At 42.5% G+C, this 18457-nt stretch overlaps 3 protein-coding genes across 6 annotated transcripts; all 3 read right to left on the reverse strand.

Annotated features, from left to right (window-relative positions):
* Nucleotides 1-665: 665 nt before the first annotated feature.
* LOC104419716 (mannan endo-1,4-beta-mannosidase 7) lies at nt 666-3803 on the reverse strand. Its single transcript, XM_010031463.3, has 5 exons — nt 3160-3803; nt 2790-2984; nt 2502-2624; nt 1762-1964; nt 666-1381 (listed from the first exon to the last, which is right to left on the reverse strand). The coding sequence occupies exons 1-5, from the start codon at nt 3484-3486 to the stop codon at nt 946-948; spliced, it is 1284 nt and encodes a 427-aa protein (XP_010029765.2). The 5' UTR covers nt 3487-3803; the 3' UTR covers nt 666-945.
* A 1829-nt stretch (nt 3804-5632) lies between these two features.
* LOC104419717 (GTPase ERA-like, chloroplastic) lies at nt 5633-11533 on the reverse strand. 4 transcript variants are annotated; one of them, XR_720845.3, is made up of 10 exons: nt 11037-11533; nt 10339-10484; nt 9514-9654; nt 9324-9437; nt 8789-8914; nt 7818-7916; nt 7585-7686; nt 6502-6582; nt 6047-6272; nt 5633-5850 (listed from the first exon to the last, which is right to left on the reverse strand). XR_720845.3 is itself a non-coding variant. In XM_010031465.3 (9 exons), the coding sequence occupies exons 1-9, from the start codon at nt 11449-11451 to the stop codon at nt 6186-6188; spliced, it is 1311 nt and encodes a 436-aa protein (XP_010029767.2). In that variant the 5' UTR covers nt 11452-11533; the 3' UTR covers nt 5633-6185. The 4 variants fall into 4 exon arrangements, 1 of the variants encoding a protein (XP_010029767.2); XR_720843.3 differs by having other exon boundaries at nt 5633-5871; XR_720844.3 differs by having other exon boundaries at nt 5633-5890.
* Nucleotides 11534-13262: 1729 nt separating this feature from the next.
* LOC104419718 lies at nt 13263-17185 on the reverse strand. Its single transcript, XM_010031466.3, has 4 exons — nt 16987-17185; nt 15404-16152; nt 14692-15120; nt 13263-13901 (listed from the first exon to the last, which is right to left on the reverse strand). The coding sequence occupies exons 2-4, from the start codon at nt 16146-16148 to the stop codon at nt 13726-13728; spliced, it is 1350 nt and encodes a 449-aa protein (XP_010029768.1). The 5' UTR covers nt 16149-16152; nt 16987-17185; the 3' UTR covers nt 13263-13725.
* Between the last annotated feature and the right edge of the window lie 1272 nt (nt 17186-18457).

An 18457-nucleotide genomic window follows, 5' to 3' on the forward strand; every position in this document is an offset into this window, starting at 1 on the left:
GGAAGAAAAAGCTGAGAGGCCGAAGCACAGCCCAAGCAAATCTGGCCCATGAAAACCAAAAACAAAGACAGAATCTTCTCTCTCCTCCATGCTATAGTCCGAGGAGTCCGAGGTTCTCCACCCAAAAGAAAAAAAAAAAAAAAAAAACTATAGTCCGAGGATCTGGTTTTTGGGGGGATTGGTCGTTGTTGGACCATGAAAAGACAAATCTTGGTCTTTCAAAATCTTTGAAATAGTCTATGAAATATGACAAAATGCGATAGAATACAATAATTTTTAGAATGATTGAATCAGTCCCTCGAGAGATTATAAATATTAATATAATGTTCTTGGAAATAATCGTTTCTCACGGTTTTTTTGTGCTTTTTCTAACATGGCTTCCATCTCTTTCGTGGATGATAGGTTATTTGCGATACTTTCACCTAGACAGACATTATTACTGGTTAATCGTGTCCTTTAGCCAACGGTCGCCACATGATTTCCGAGGTGAAGCACATGAACATTCGATGAGAGAACCTCTAAGCTTACATAGGTCTCGCAGCTGATCTGACAGATTCATTAGTTTGATCAGCTTATCGGACCAAATGCCGTCGGCATTGTAAAGCGCTGGTTTATTCGTAACCTTTCGGTAAGTGATCTTGCAGCAACATGAAGATTGTAACACATGATGTGGAAATAAACTGATTTGAAACCATATAAAATCACTGTCGCTGGTTAAGCTTCCATACAGCAGCTTCTCAGATGGTGGTGGATGATGCCCTTAACATGAGCAGAAACCTATAAAGATCACACATTTATGCTTCTTAATTTTAGCTTACCCTCCTGGACGAGGAACCAACTCATCACTAAAGAGAGGTTGCCCACTCCCAAACATAACTTCATTGTTATCAGTAACTCTCTAAATTTTTTAGAAACCTGCGTAGTGTTTTACTAAAATGCGTGTCCTCAATTCCCAATTGGCCTTCCCCTGTTACGTGCAGCCCGTGCTCTTTTCCATCTGTCGACGTTTCTCATCCTCGCAAAGATCTTTCGAATCTGATACAACTTGTGGGACTGATACGCGATGATGTTCGCAGTTGAGGGGCTCTGGTTGAGGACAACCTCATAACCATCTCGGAAAGAGTCCATGCCTTCAGTTAGAAGCTGCCAGAACAGGCTTCCCGCGGCTGCCCCACCTCTTTTAGCTGACGCATACACCTTGTAGTAGACCATGTTGAAGAGCTGGTCTCTCTGGTAAGTGCTGAAACCGTGGTCCTTCTGTGATTTCCCAAACTCGGTCAGGAGTATCGGCTTCCTCAGGATGTACTGAGCATCTTGGATGTGGGTGTTGAGCCAGGTGTTCAAGAAGGATAGCTGGTACTGATCATTCGAACTCGACACCCTGCTCATCCCACAAGGAGTTAATCAACAAATGTTGAGCAAATCAGCTGTTATGAAACTATGAGTGAAATGATTTTGTGTTCATGAAATGATGTTGGAACTTAATATAATTTGAATCTCACTTTACTGCTTTTTACATTGATTGGTAAAGAGGTCTCTTAGGCCAGAAGAGGTAGCATGATGAAGATCTTAAGGATAACTAAGTTCACTAGTACCTGTTATACTCTACACTAATTGTCCTTCCAGACCGGTGGATACTGACAAAAATCAAGATCCTAGGGCTTATAGAAATTCCTAGTCTACAATCTTCATCTTCCCAGCTTAAGAACAGCAAGTCTGAGCTAATTTAAGCAATACATTCACAGTGGAGAGAAGAGTTACCATTGGTCAGGATACGAGTGGGCGGTGGCAAAGTCAATCCCAGGAATTCGATTGTTTGCAATGAAGTCAGTTCCAATATCGAAGCCGGGATTAAGTCTCTTCCTCTGAGGAGTTGACTGTCCATAAAATCCTTCTAGACCCACTTCGAGCAAGTGATTCCGGTCTATTGATTTCACGAAAGAAGCCATCTCCGTTATCCAAGCCTGTTAGCCAAGCACCAACGATTAGGTATCAGCTTCAGATTTTTTGCAAAGGAAACCAAGAAGGTTTGGCAATCATTACTCAGTAACTACATTTAACAGAATCTCTCCCTTTCTTTTCTACTTAACTATCATCCATACCATTCATGCAGGGATCGACTCGTGATGGTGATAGCACAAAAGTAGATAATGGCAGGTTGACATGTGAACTTTAAGTTTCTGAACTGGCACCGTCATGAAGTTTTTATTTTTGAAGAGAAGTCATCGCTGTCGATGCAGAACGAGCATGGACAAATACATGTGAATTCAATGAATGTGTGCACGCCAGGAGAAATTCATTGAAGGCTAATTAGAGATGATAAACAGAGAAAGAAGGACCTAAACTCCGCAAATAAGCCTTTAATGCATTTCCAGGAGATTTATATCCGAATCCATTTTTTTTTTTTTGGTCAGTATATCCGAATCCATTTATACGATTAGAACAGTTACATTGCTTCAAGGACTATAAAAGATCTAGTTAGACCATATTTCATTTGTGACCTGAATGGTTCTTCCTGAAGTATCTGATGTGCATCTAGGCTCATTCATGAGCTCCCAAGCCATGATTGTCGGATCATCCTTGTAGAGTACTCCAGTGAACCTGTTATGTCTATAAAGAACAGTCTGCAGAAACAAGATTGCTTGAATTAGAAAGAATAGCACCATTTCATGCTCACAATTCCTTAGCCATGATTCGCAAGGAAAGATCTGAGACATAATGAGACAAAAGAAACTAAAAAGTAAAGGGAAAAAAATAAAAAATAATGATTGATGCATCCTTTGCTTTACCTTGACATGATTCTTGTAAAAACCTTTGACAACAGGGTTCCTGAAGAAATCATCATCAGACGTCAAGTACTGCCCTCTACTCCTGGCCCAATTAACATACTGCTTCTTCCCTCCAAAGTTCTCATAGTCATTCACTAAGCTCAGTATGAGCTTGATCCCATACCTTCGGGCTTCAGCTATCACAAAATCCAAGCCCTTGAGAGAGAGAGAGAGAGAGAGGCAGAGAAAAAACAAGAACCCAGACGTCAGGGTACCAAGAAAGTGGTTTGCTTTAGACAGATCAGTATCTTGTTCTCACAAAATCCAAGACATTTGGAAGACCCACAGTCCCAAATTCATGAAGAATCGTTGTGAGAACTAATTAAATCACCTGAAACATCTGTTCATTGTAGGAACCAGGGGAGTACTGAAGAGGCCTATAGCCACCGTCGCTGAAGGCCCAGGTCCTGGCCACCGTGAGGCCATGGCTCGAGGCCTCCCTGAATGCAGCCGAGACCTGGTGCCTCTGAGAAGGGTCAGAGGCCATGTACATCAGCCAGTAAGCATTGAAGCCGTTGGCATAGTAAGGGCTCCCGTTCAGCATGAAGTGTATCCCTCTGGCCCTCACGAACCCATCGCCTGCTTCCACCAGGCGGGCATGGAAACAAGCCTGGTGGATGACAATGGCGATGAGCAGAGGCAGAGCAAAATGCTTCATTCTTTCTTATTTTCTTCTAGGCCTTCTTTCCCTCCCTGAGGCTCATGCAACTATAAGTGATGGAGAGTGGTGAAGCAGGAAGGGGAGAGAGAAAAAGAGTGGTGGAGGGTATCTGAGAAAGCAGGGGATGCAGTTGAGAATGGTTAAGGAGGGAGGCTTTAAAGGAGCCGTCTCTTTATTGCATAATTTGCATGGCATGAACTGAATCTGGGGATGAGCGAGATTTGTCTTTTAATTGGTGCTGTAGATAGGGTGCAAATCTATGGTGCAGATCTCTGATGCCTCTTGTCCGTTTGAGCCTGTATGGGGACACCGGCTACAGTAAAGTGACTAGCTACTAAACTGACCGACCGACTAGTAATGGAGCTGTAGTTTTCATCTGGAGCTTTGCAATTCAAGAATTTAAAGCCCTTCAGGCATTATAACTGTGCTAGTGGAAAGCCCACCTCTTAAGTGCTTTTTCCCTGGAGTAAGCTTAAGGGAAGTTCCGGATCAGTATCCATTATCAGACTAAGTTCATCTCTTTAATACTGTGAGGAGGACGGCATTCGTGCCGACACTAAAGTACTCTAGATCGAAATCTACTCCCTCCAATGGACACTTTGTGAGGTAAATGATCCTGATGTTTGACTACTCAATCAATAGGAAAAAATTACTATAGGTGCCATAATTTAAGTACAATACTTATTTGAATATCATAACTTTTTTTTTCGATTATTTAAGTGTCAAATAACTTTTTAAAAACATTTATCATAAATGCTATGTCATGTCAAATTTTCGGTACTTAGGTAAATGTTTATAAAAATGTTTTGGAAGTTAAGTGATCGATTGAAAATTATGACACTAAAAATAAATGGTTTTCAAAAATTATAAAACTCGAATAGTCAAAAAAAGATTAAGATGCTCAAACGAGTGTCATTATTCCCTCAATCATCACCAGCACACTTTTACTTCTTGTTGGTGAGCCAAGGTCGTGATTCACTCGAAGGAAAAGAGGGCAGCACAATCTGAAAAGTCCTTGAATGGTTGGTACGTTTATAAGCCCTAAGCCGTCGGCATGCTTCAACGGGCTCATGCGCACCCGGTTCACGGAAGCATTGCTCGCACTAAACTGAAATCATGACACGGGTCGGGGCACTGTCCTAATATGAAACAAAAGAGGACGGAAAAATAGGGGCGAAATCACGCTATTCGTTTCCCTTTACCCTTTACGCTTTTTTACCCTTTTCCTTTTGTCGCTTCCTTCCTTCGTGTCCCCACTCGTCCACTGACCCACCCTCGAAGCGGCGCTTTTATCTGCGGATGAAGATTAGGGCGACTGCTCCCGATGGTCATCCGCGGCAGGAGAGCAGAAGAAAGCATCCAAAAAGCGAAGGTGCCCTACAGCTTCACACGCAGCCATGTCCGCTTTCAATTGATGATGGCGATGCCCCCACGAATTTCTTTGTGAAGATCCTTTGTACCACAAGCGCATGTGTCTCTGCCCCCTAACTCACATCCCCCTGTCCTAATAACGTTAGGTTCGTTCGGGACCGACCCTTCGTCGTTTGGTGGATTGCTTCACTAGGGTTACGCCCTCAAATGGATTTTGACTGTGTCGGTACACCAATTCGCGAGATATTACTACGATTGATTCGATTTGCCTGTCGGCTCGTGAGGTGTTTTTTTTTTTTTTATGTTGAAATAATCGCTTTAACCTAGGGAACCGCAAGCCATACTGTACAAGGCCCTCGATTATGAGAACGTATTTTATGCAAGAATCGTGATATAACAAGCTAATCGAGAAAGTGAGAACGGAAGGCATAACAGTATCCTGTGAAACGAGATTCACAACACACGAATATTGAAGATCGATTGGCTCCACCTTGTCATATTTTTACATGGTATGTCCATCACGCAATGCGTTTCGTTGCGACTGTAGGAAAGGGCCAAAAGAATGGGAAGAAAAGAAGAGTACTCCAATATGAATGGACATGAGTGGCGAAGTCACGCCCAAAATCGCGGATCAAATTGCGGTCCTTTTTCACCTTTTATCTTCTTTTGAAGAAAGCAAAAGTCGATAGGCAATTGAGCTTTCAAAATTTTGACCCAAAAAAAGTGGGTTTTCAATATATTTGTAAGTATTGGTTTTGATGAACCAACTCTATGAAATCAATGTTGTTCGATGCTGCCAACCTTAGCTTGATGTTTCGTCCAAGCAAATTGCAATGAAGAATTCAACATTTGCAAACCTTCCATGTTCTTTAGCCTCACCCAATCTTGCCAAAACTACTTCGCAAAAGAACATAATTAGCTCGAAATTATTGATACAAAGCGAAAACCTGCAAGTTCGATACTGAAATGCTTCTTCTCTGCATCCTCGCCCTTCCGAGATGAAGCACACAACTGCAAACCAGTCAGTCAACTGCAAGCTTTTCTAAGAAAGAAATCAAATAAATCTATCGAAAACAATGCATTATTTTCTAAAGAAGGCAGGCAAATCGAGGCACAATCAACTATTTTAGACAAACTTGGACTTTGAAAACAAAATTTGCTTAGAAAATCAACAAAGATTGGCTACCAAGAAGATGGAGATGGGCGCTCGTTTATCCACAAAGGACAAGGTGAGAATTAGCTTGATCATCAGCTGGAGAGACTTCCCAGTGACACGACCTCTAAAGTAGCACGTTGGGCTGAGAACAATGCTGAAGAAATTTATATCATAGTGCTCGAATCTGTCCCCCATAACCATAGTACTTGAGAAGTCCTTCGTCTTGCCGCCAATTCTCTGTCACCTTCACCTCAATCTGTCACACAGCTAGGCTCAATGCATGTTCTCATTTCAATACTGGTGCAAGTAAATGTATGTTCTGAAAGTAACTACCCATCATATAAAACCCGGAATAGCCTACCTTAGCTGCTATTAATTAGAAAGAGAAATTGTAACAAACAAGATAGACAAGTTCATTACATATACAACAATTTTTTTTACTAGAAAATGTAGGGCTACAGAAAAAGTAGAGAGTAATTAGGCACCTCAAGATATACTTTCTTCTGCAAGAAATCTTCAATATCAAGCCGAGCAGCAGTAGCAAGTAGCTTGAGAGCCCTCCCTTGCTGCAAAATATATGCAAAGATACATTAACCAGTTTATACAGACCTATGCATGAGCCAACAGAAAAAGCAGGCAAAACTATACGTAGAACATCTATCTTTTCCATCTCCATCATCCAAACTTATGTTTTCAATCCCCTGAAATTCTTTTATATGTTGCAGGCAACAAAGGAGAACTAGTTATTCAAAATGCAAGGGCTAACAGCAAAGTATATAACAATTGTTCTTGAAATACCAAGAAATAAAGCCAAACTGCAGCATGCCACATGATGCATGAAAATACAGAATTGAAAGTGTAGCCTTTGAAAAAATGACAGGAAAATGTTGGTCCTCCCTCAAAGCATCTGCTCAAGGAGGAAGACAAGACCAACAAGGTTGGAATATGTCCCCAAATAGCAGTTGATAGTTGACAGAACAACCTTAGTCAGTCAGATTATGCAATAAGTGTCTAGGGTTTTATACCGGAATAAAGGATAAAAATATGCAACTGTTAACGACATCAGAAGCAAAAACTTGAGTAGCCCCTCCACACTTTCCATAACCAAAGCTAAAAAAGGGTACTGATATAGTGAAAGATTTACAAGCCATGCATGCAGATGCTGTTCATGCAAATCTCAGGAATAAAATTATTATAATCATGAGCCCTCCTGCAGCACAAAGGCCCAGTATTCTCAACGTAATCGTTTATGTTGGACTTTGGAGGCTCCTAAAACTCAAAATTAGCAAACAAGCCACAATTGCTCATGCTAAGGCACGTCCTGCTCTTCTCTTTTCTATGCTTGTCCATGCCCTGTTAGTTTCACAATCTCAATGCAGCATGGAGCTATCTCACCCTAGAAAGCACACCCATGTAGCTCCAGATGACAGGAGCAGACGCTCATGGTGCAGTCCATAAACTATCATGCAGAAACAATCGATAAATACATGGGGAAAAAAATGTTCATTTTCTCCTCTTCTCCTATCTTTCTTATTTCTTCTCTTACATAAGCAAGATCCACAGCTTACTTTTCCAATCATGATGATCTTCTGTGAGTTCTTCTCTACAACAATCTCCACTTGTATAAAATCTTTAGCATTTGGCCTGGTTTTGTAGCTCACCACATTAACCTTGAGTATTCAAAAGCCAAAAACCAAAGAGTAAATTATTATGCGAATCCCAACACTTTTACTCAAAACTCAAGAGTGAGGGAAGACAGAGACAGAAAGCAGGAGATATAGTTAAGATTGTATATTTATACCTGACTAGCATAAGGAACTTCATTGCGGTATTGCATGAAAATCTTCTCTCTAACTATTTCGGCCACAAAGAATCTTTCTGGATGCTCACTAACAATGTCCTGAAAGAACAAAGGAAAACACAGTTAAACTCCTCATCAGCAAGAGCAAGACTTTCCTAAAGCCCCAACGTGACTGTTTCTAGATGGGTTCATCTAGAAGGACGATACCTCTGCAAGATGGCAATTAGAAAGGAAGATTCTATTATGTAGGACTGGAATAAGAAGTTTCAGTAATAGATAATCTTGTAAAGTTCTGAGCTTTACAATGTTATGCTCCTCAAGAAAATAAACTGCCAAAACATATACAACACGTCTGGCCTCAGCCTCCTATCCTGAATCATAACTTGCTACTCCGCCACTGCTAACCAATGGATATATGTCATGCATATTTTGACTATTAGAATCTCTCAAAGGATGTGGCACGATATAGAGCAAAACTGCATAAAGGTAGCCAGTCACACTAGAATGAGAAGAAAAGATTCACCCTCATTTCCTGCCAACAATTGCTGACTCAACCATAACATCAAGAAATGAAGAAACTACTGGATGGACCTAAGCTACAGTTCCTGGCTGATCCTTCGACTACTTGATCTAGAGTTTCTGTCAAACTCAGATTGATTGAGGACACTTGCTCACAGATCTCCAACAGAAGCATCTTATGAGAACCACTCTGATTCAGGTGTGGAGTTTGAACACTCCAGCAATTTAAATTTTGTTTACTCCGTATAGCATAAGAGATGATAAGAAAAGAAATTATGAAATGAAGCCTCTTCTCTTCATTTTAGTTTGTAGATTACCAAAAATCATTTGGAGATTCACTATTTGTATTACAATGCTTTTAGCAAACGATACATCTAGCATTAACATAGATATATACTATCAGTAGCAGTCTGGAACAGCAAAATATATTGAAGAAGGAGCCCGGTACATGCCTTGGGATAATAAGCCGGCCCCAGAGGAAGTTTGGATAAAATCCAGTCCTTGACATCTTCCACACCATGACCATATTTGGCGCTCACAGGTATAACATCATCCACGTCTGTAAATTTCTCATACCACTGCAAGTATAGTTAAACACCTTCAGGAGATGAACCAGAGGATACAACACACGATATCTAGGAGATAATAAATTGATACAGAAAAATTGGCCTCACAACTGACTATATGCTAGTATGAAATGACATGTACATGCAGAAATTTAACCTCGTGAATGCAATCACAATCAACAATAGACGATTGTTGAAAACTGATATTCTGAGTGAGGTATAAGAGCTTCCAGGGCTCAAGGACAAAATCCGAATTCCCAAGAAATTAAAACCAAAGGGAAAGCACAAGGAGCAAAATCACATTTGGCAAAGTAAATAAGTCGCCCCATCTACTTTCTTATAATGTTTTTCACAGTGACAGCAGGAGTCCAATCTAATGAATGTCTATGCAGTCATGCCTGTAACTGTAAGAAATTCCAACCTGGAGCTTCTTCGCAATTTCACCAGGTTTGATCAGATCCTTCTTATTCATTACTAGCAGAGTTGGCACCTTATTTTTCAGGTCCCGGATACCTTCTTCTAATACTTCGTCAATCTACATAAGCAAAATTCATATAAATCTGATGAGGGAAACCAAGATATGCAAATCATTCTCTAGAACATATGCATACTTTCTCAGGTACTTTACATGCATCCACGAGAACTAATACACAATCCGCATTTATAGCAGCACTTCGAACATTACTCATCATCATGGAGTCCAATTTGTGCATCTTCTTCTCAATTACACCAGGAGTATCATAAAGTATCATCTGCAAGAATAGTTGAAGATTAGGGGGAAGGAGAGATGCTTGTTGTGGAAATACTAAACAGAAGAACTCATATATTTGCTGTAGCACATTACCATATTCAAATCAATTGTCTTTCAACATGAAATCTCCCAGATTCGTAGTATTATATAAGGTTGCATTTTCATTAGCATGGTCTGTCTGGACATGAAAAAGTATTCCCATATGAGTGTCACCAAGGGAACAGAAAATGCTCACTCTAAAAGTCTCCGGAGTAATGAACTTAGGTGATCATATAATGTCAAAAACAAAGAAAGAAAAATAGAGGAATCCAAACCTATTACTGACAATTTCATCTCTAGTGAATGAAGGATTATAATAACTCAAGATAGATAAACGGGAGATTAAGCCTCACATCATATACACAATAAGAATAGACAATATGAGGAAGGGAATGCTCAAATGAAGGGATTACAAATCAATGAGCATACCAAGTTTACTCAGCAAATCTACACAAGACACTGTCAAGCTATAATTCAACCATAAAAGTCCCATTGTAGATAGTCTGTTGCATTAGACGATACTAGGGTTTTCCCCTTATGCCTTCTGTTTATAGCGTTAACTCTTAACACAACCACTTACTGCTTCAGTCCTATCTAGGAAGATCATAACTAAAAAATCTTACTCAAAACACAATGCTCATCGTACCTGATACTCTGGGCCTGAACATATACCAAGAATGCGATGCCTTGTGGTTTGCGGCTTATCTGTAACTATTGACAACTTCTGGCCTATCATTTGATTCGCAATTGTACTCTTCCCAACATTAGGCTTTCCTAGAACAGCCACATATCCTGCATTTGATAGCTCATCATATTAGAACAACTAACACACACCAGGCCAAGGCCAAGGAAAAACTATGGCGTGGAGTGGGGGTCCAGCACATGTCAATTGCATGTGGCGGTGGAACAAAACATGAGAGGTCATAACATTTTCAACTTCAAATAATAATCATGTCAATCAATTGCTTTCGTAAAATGTGACCTCTTTCGCTCCAGCATGTATTATACTCTCTCAAATGCTCTACAGTTTGATACTAGGAGAAATTTGAGCAATTAATCAAAAACCCACATCCGTTTCGTAAAATGTGACCACTTTTTCAGGATAGAGGACACATTTCCTGGAGAACTTCCATCAGGACGAGATTGTATAATCTACCCGATCAAATTTAATCGAATTACGCAACGAAAGAGACAACAGAATAAGCTGAAATTCAACCATTCATGCTTATATTCAGGAGACAGAGGCATACAGGGCACAAACCACTGAACTGATGCAACTTAAAACCCAACCCACCCCCCAACGCTAGCCGTTGGGAACTTCGAATCGATGAACAAGCCACGTACCGCTTCTATGATCCGGGTTGGAAGCATAATCGAGCTCCTCCATCTCGTAATCATCGAGCAGCGCCACGCTCCGGTCCGGCTTCTCGCTCAACGACAACAACGGAGCCTCGTCGTCGTCATCGTCGTCATCGTCATCGTCATCCGCAGAATAGGAGCTCGGTTCTCCCCGGCCTTCCTCGGCGCCGCTCTCCCGCTCGTCGACCCAGAACTGCCGCCGCCGCCGCTCCAGAGCGAGGCCCCGGTGGCCGGCGCCGGCGGCCCTCGGGGCCCGGAACCGGCACCCGGTCCGGGACACCGCGGGGGCGCTCCCGCGAGTGGCGAAGAGGGAGCTGCCGGCGGCGGCGAAGCAGGAGTGAGGAGAGAGGTTGGAGAGAGGGCGCAGAGAAGACAGCTCCATCGCCGGAGCTCCGGCCATCGCTAGTCGCGCGCCGGTCTACTCTTCATTCTCCCGCGGAGTTTTCTGTTCTGTCTGGATAACGTGCCCATGCGCGGCGCAAGCTCGCTTTCTCGTTTTTCGTTTTTCCATCGGAGCGCTTCGATTGAAACGCACCGTTTTGGGGCCGGACGGCACGGTGTGCTTAACTAATTTCCACGTATGAAAATAAGATTTTTTTTGCAAGCTATATTAGTTGATTAGAGATTTATGTAACAGACATGGGTGATTTCTAATTTTTGGACACCACCTTAATCAAAGATTTGATTACTGAAAAATTGAGCTAGCTCACAAGTCGACACTCCCAAAAGGGTGTCGATAGGAATCGCTCGGACCGACCGATTCTAAGTGATTGTAAGGGGTCCTGGTCCAATCTCGTGTTCCTATTTTTGGAATTGGTGGATGGGAACTAAATTGACCATCTATAACTTTTTTTGTTTTTTATAATTTTTGAACAACTCTATTACTATGATGTCTCGAGCAAAATGAAGTTTGAGAAAAGGAAAATCAAAAGTGTTACATGCTCAATATCTTTTACGGGGAAAGAAAGAAATCCCAGAACGAGACATGACTTGTCGTGCAACCGCTCCCCTAATCAAAGAAGAAGGAAAAAGGAAGCTATCAGATGTCCTCTTTTTTACTCCTATTCTTTTATTTTATTTTCGAGCCTATTGAAACTAACAAATGATTGAACTTGAGCAAATCCTTAAAAGGCTCAAGGAGGAAACAGGTGAAAGATCCGCCCCTGGGTAAGAAATCCCACGTTATCCTCTGTATTCTCTCTCTATCATGAAAACAAAGATTGATAGGAAATTATTAGGCATCACGGTAGGAAAGGTAGATTCTACGTCGGGGCATACTTGTATGCTTCAACTATCGTCGGGTAGGTTGGTAAAGTAGTCACCCGCGCCTCAAGTGAGTGAAAGGTGGAGTGAAATGCCCACTGCAGCTCCTAGCGCACCTTACGGCAGAGTCCCCTAATCGGAGAAGAAGGAAAAGGGAAGCTACGCTATCTGACGTCCTCTCTTTTTACTCACCTTCTTTTATTTTATTTTCAAGCCTACTGAAATTGACAAAAGGATCTCCCTTTGGATCTCCCTTTGAATCTCTCTCTCTCTGTCTCTCGTCCTTTCTAGAGCAGCATGCTCTCCCTTGCACGCGTAGTCTCCTTTCCTCAACATCCATCGGACGCCAACGTTTTTTTACTCCCACGCGCCTCGCTCCAATCGAGTCGCTCAAGCCTCAACATTGATGCCTTTCCTTCTTGCTCGACATCAACACCTTTCAAAGAGTATCACGTTCTACGTAAATTTTGATTAAAGAGAGCTCTTGATCTAAAAAAACTAAGGGACTGAGTGTATATATATTTCAACGTAATGACAAAAAGTGATTTGGTCCATTGAAACTGGACCAAATCAAACTGGACCATATTGGACCGGACCAGTCCAGCTCCCAATTCCAGGACCAACCAATCCAATCCACAGTCCCAAAAATTGAGAACCAGTTCTCCCGGTCTGATTCTCAATTCTTGAGTGACACCAGACCGAACCGGCAACCGGCAACCAATCACTCCTCTCTCGCACCACATTTCCTCCAAAAGAACTAAGTCACAGAGAATCAGAAACACATGCATCTATACCTAATTTCTCCCAAACTAATTTTCGTATGACGAAATATTCCAAATCATTAAATGACACGGGCAGTGGTACATCAGTTTATAATTTTTTTGTAATAAAAAAATTAATTTGCAATGAATATAACAATTGAGAGTCAGTTCAGTACACATCGTGACATTAGTGTTACTGTTCCGCCGCATCACATCCCACTTCCAATACTCATATTTTGTTCTACACAATGAAACATCAATCTGTTCGTAAAACTTGTCGAAACAACTTTGCCTCAGATGTCTTACTGCTACAAAATCGCCATCCATGGAGGCTCAAGAAAAAAGCTTGTCTTCAGCTCCTCCAAAGTCCACGGGAACTCGCAAATCGGGCACCAGAGGCCAGGAAAAGCTAAAGCAAAACAATCATGCATTTCCAACAAATATACAGACTCGGTATATCAACCTCTGGATTAGCTGCAACATCGCAGCTTGGCATATTATTTTGTCAGAACTAATATTGTGCGGCATGCCTTGCGCACTTACTAGGAGAACATGATTAATTTCAACAAGGCAGCACTGGCCCTTCTTATTATCATTTTCCTCCAATGACAGAGCCCATCTCAGTAGACTCTGCAGGAAGAATGCCTGCCTCACTCGGTGTCGTTGCTGCTTTTGCTCGCCTGATTATCATCGCTGCGTGATCCGTTGCCGGATGGGAGGTATGACCATGCTAATGCCGAAGCACCGAGCGATAAGGCGACAGCTATCGAACCCCACACCCATCTCTGCCTCCTCTTCCTCTGTTGCCTTAGTCGTCTAGCAGTCTCTGCAAAGACAAACAATAGGAGAGGTTAAAATTGAAAGTCTTTCCATGATGACCTTGATAAACAATCCAATGAATGAGAACTTCAAAAAAGAATTGGCATACAAAACCCAAACCCATGTTGGCTGAATACAAAGGACAATGACGACAAGTTGCCAAGAGACCTCAGAATCTTGACAAGAATGTTGTCAAAGCATGGATATGCTTCTTCTAAGTGAGTGGACGGATAATGGATAAAAACTACATCACCAAGTACAAGGGATGTTTTCATTTCCCAAATCAGGAAACCAAGTGTTAAAACATCATGCAACCAAATACAGCCACCGATCAAGGTAAAGTAAAATTATTGGGGGAAGAAAATATGGAGATTATTTTCCTGAGAGAAATGACAATCCTCACAAATAGATCCGACTGCTGCAATCAGGGTAGATAGCAGGAATTAACCAGTAATTTCAAAATAGGATCGGGCAGTTCAACAGTGGATTCACTCAAATTCATAACACTCCAAAGCCCAGCAGTGAACCATTTCTTGCCCTCCCAAGAAAATGTATAGGGGTGCCTAGTTCAAGCCTAATCCGACGTATAACATCTACAAGAAGGCAAACAAAGCAATCCAGTATTCTACCACAATGAGCAGGAGAAGGATATTAAATTGTCTAAAGAGAAATGATAAGCAAATATACTGATAATGACGGATTATACAGCAAATGAGAACAAAGAGTGAAATGAGCTCTGCAGCATACAGAATGGGCCAAATAGCAAAAGGCCAGAAGGGCTAGGTTCAGAAACTCACCAACAGCTTCTTGGTTCCTCTGAGACATCTCATGATTTACAGCCTCATAATAATGCAGTCGATCCCACAATCGTGAAATCTCAAAGTTCTTAACCTCAAGCTGAGCTTCCATTTCTGTCTCTGCTTCAGCCTTGGCCATGCCCCTTCCAATGGCTTCAGCAACAAAACGAGCAAGTTGAACTTGCTGATTCAGCTGTTCTGCAGCCTCCACACTCAGTTGGTCAGACTCCAAAGTTAGATCTGCAGGAAGGGTAAGACCAGCCAGTGATAGCTGTTGTCGAATTTTCTGCCAATTGCTTTGCACATTGCTCAGGGTTTCTTCTGCTTGCTTCCGCTTCTCAATCTCCATTAATAAACTTAATCTGATCCCTCGCAATTCCTCTTCAAGATCACGCAGTGAAGATTGTGCCCCACCATCAGAGGATAGTTCTGTTGGATGCACATAAGCCTTTCTTAACCAACGTAAATTTCAGGAAAGGGGATTCTCATATATGATAAGTGTGAAAATTATAATTATAGAGACCCACAACTTAGTAATGCTATGGTTACAGATCTGTTTCTTAACCATCTGCATAATATGTAAAACCATCTGTTTCTTAGTAATGCTTGCTGTAGTAAAAACAAAAACCTAGTATAAAACACCCAGACAACAAGAGCAAGATTCCAGAAATTAAATGGAACATGCTATAGGAAAACAAAAGATCTTAAATACCTTCCCATGCATCAAAGAACTCTCCCATTGGCGTGGTGAACTTCACAGACCGTTCCGCGGTGCCATTGTCCTCTCCCTCAGTGTTACTAGTACAACTCATTGCTTCCTGAGGATCATAAAAATCTTCACTATCAACCTCTCTTTCGGGAGTCATTGGAACAGGAACAAGCGTATCAGTTTCCCCCACCAAGCCATTATTCAAATTGCTAGTCCCAACTTCCAGAGCACTACTCGCAGACCTGTCACTGCTCCCAACCTCACACACATCATCAATACCATTCACATGTTCGTCTTCAACCGTATTAGATAGTGTAAACGTTACAGGGAGATCCCCCACAGAAGCAATCTCCTCACTTTTCACTTCAGTTACGGTTGAATTGGTGTTTGCTTCGTCCATGCTCTTCTTTCTAGCAGAAACGTCATCCTCGGACAAGCTCTTCACAAGATGTGGGCCGCGTCTCTTGTGATTGATGATGTAGGGGGACGGAGGGAACGAGGACGGTGAATCCGGAACCGGGGTACTCTCTGGAGTCGCATAGAGCGCCGGAGTCATTTGAGGCCGCTGAACTTTCCTCTCCATGACCGAGGTACTTCTCCTCCTCTCCAGCTTCGCACTAGGCACTGGCTCAGGCCTAGGAGGCTTCAACTTAGGAACAGGCATGGGGCTATTAACAGATTTATCGGCCGTTCTGGACGTTCTGGGTTCCAATAGCCTATCCAAAGCTATTGCAGTAAAAGTTGGCATGGCTCTGGGAAACAAAGCACAAAATTAGACCTTTTAGACAGCGTAAAAACATACCAAAACGACTAAAAACGCCATGCGTACAAAACATTAAATAGAAAAGCAAATAAACCCTCTTCTTAGCATTCCCCAATTTCCCATCCCATCTTATTTCCAAGAGAAAAACGTTCTAAGAGATTCTCCGATTAACCTCCAGAAAAAGACTCGAGCTTGGAATTTTGCATAAACCAATCAACTAAGCAAGAATCACAGATTTTCAAACCACATAGGCCTACGAATAAACGAATCCACCCAAACACATCGACAAGACAGGCCACATCGGTATTCCAAAAACATGGGAAACCCGGTCGAATCAAGCAACCGGAGACAAAGGAAGGAAAATTTAACGGCCACAAACGAACACAATTCAAAAATTCAATCTCGCTGCAAAAAAAAAAAAAAAAAAATCCAATAAATCCGACTCGCCAGCCCAACGAACGCAGGACCAAATCAACCCTCAGAATATTTCTTCTTTTTTCCCTTTTAATAAGCGAACTCAAAGCTAGCAAGAACCAGAAGCACGAAACACGACGGCGACGCTCGTCAATTCGGCCGAGGGAGGAGGAGGAGGAGACGGGGAGAGAAAGACATCCGGCTCTCGATCCGGAGAGCCGCCGCCGGAGCATTTCCGGGGGCGCCTCCAAGCTCCTCGGCCGAAGCACGCGCGGGACCCGGCCGGGCAGCACCTACCCAACGACGCGAGCCGCATCGACACGCGACGTCCCGAATCCGACCGGCGACAACGACGACGCACAAAAAAACACCGAACCCCAGATGCGCGGAAACCGCGGCGGGCCCTAACCTCGCGGCGGCGATCCCGGAGAAACCCTAGCCGGCGAGCGACGGGCGGCGGCTCAAAGGGAAGGAGGCGGACGGAGAGAGAGAGAAGGGGGAAGGGGGCGGGGTGGCGTTTCAGAGGGGGAGGGGAGGGAGGGGAGGGAGGGGAAGGGACGAAGAATCCATGTCCACCTTCGGGGATTCCCCAGCAGGCAAAAATATAAATTCGTCTACCTCCCGTCTGCCTCTTCCCCACGCAAAGCGATTCAAACGCCACCCGATCATTTTCCTTTCCTTTTCTTATTTAATATTTCCGTATTCTTTTTTTTTTATTTTTTTTTTTTTTTTTAAATTTCACCAGCTGCATTTTGCTGCTCCTCGACCTCCTCGCCACCACCGCTCTCCGCTCGGAGCTGGGGACCGTGTCCACTGCGAAAAGTCGAATATGCCCCTGTATCTTTTCCGTGTTTTCTTAATTTCTTCCTTGCGCCCCCCCTTTTTTTTCCCGGGGTGGGGGGAAGATAAATTCGACTTTGGGACGCCGAAAGAAATGATGACAACGACAGTAATACCTAACAACATTGGCATATTCCCGAATGTTAATGCAAATATTTTCTAAAATGTTAGTTTTGCAAAATGATCGAATTATTTGATGTCTCATTTATCAAAATAATGACATACTCATACTATCATTATCATCCTATGAAATGTATTTTAGTCGTTTCGATTGTCGAGTACGGCGAGTCATTTGCCAACAACAATGCAAACAACGTGCATGGATGGGGCTCCACTCATACCTCTTTATTCATCCATTCCAACGACTTTTATATTTCGCTTTTTTATTTTTTTACAAACTTGTAGTAATTTCCATCCAAGTCTACTAATTTCGAGTTGCTCCAATTTGTCTAATCAAAGCTGCGTGTCACCCTCTATGGTTAATGTACGAGATAGAAAGTATTAAGGTACGAGATAACGAAACCTCCATACACCGCCATTCTTCTTAAGTTAGTATAAAGAGGTTCCGCATTATTGTAATAGAACCTAAAATAATGTCATTACGAGCTCACGTCATCATTGATATTGCAAATAAAAAAAAAACTCTTCAATATAGGATCATTTAAATTACGAGATTCTCAGCAACACGTATACTTTGCATTCACATCCGATAAGTACGAGCCGAGTATTTCCGCAAATCTTTTTATATCCCTCCCCCCGGGTTTTGGGGGGCAACATGGACTTTTCAAGGGCGAGAGAGCGATTAGTTGGGGCGGGGGAGGGGGGGCAATATGGGGAAACCGCTCGACGAGAGGCGCGCGTGGAAGTAGCAAAAGAGAGGATACGAAGATAGATGGAGAGGGGCTTTCCTCTCCTGGCCTCCATTACGACGCCGCTTCGGTGATTCCAGAGCGGCGGTCTTGATACGCTTTTTGCCTCGTCAAAGGGGAGAATCTTTCCTCTCCCTCGCCTTCCCCACCTCCCTCCCAAAAGTTTCGATG

This window comes from Eucalyptus grandis, chromosome 9 (genome assembly GCF_016545825.1).
Source record: "Eucalyptus grandis isolate ANBG69807.140 chromosome 9, ASM1654582v1, whole genome shotgun sequence".
Taxonomy (NCBI): domain Eukaryota; kingdom Viridiplantae; phylum Streptophyta; class Magnoliopsida; order Myrtales; family Myrtaceae; genus Eucalyptus; species Eucalyptus grandis.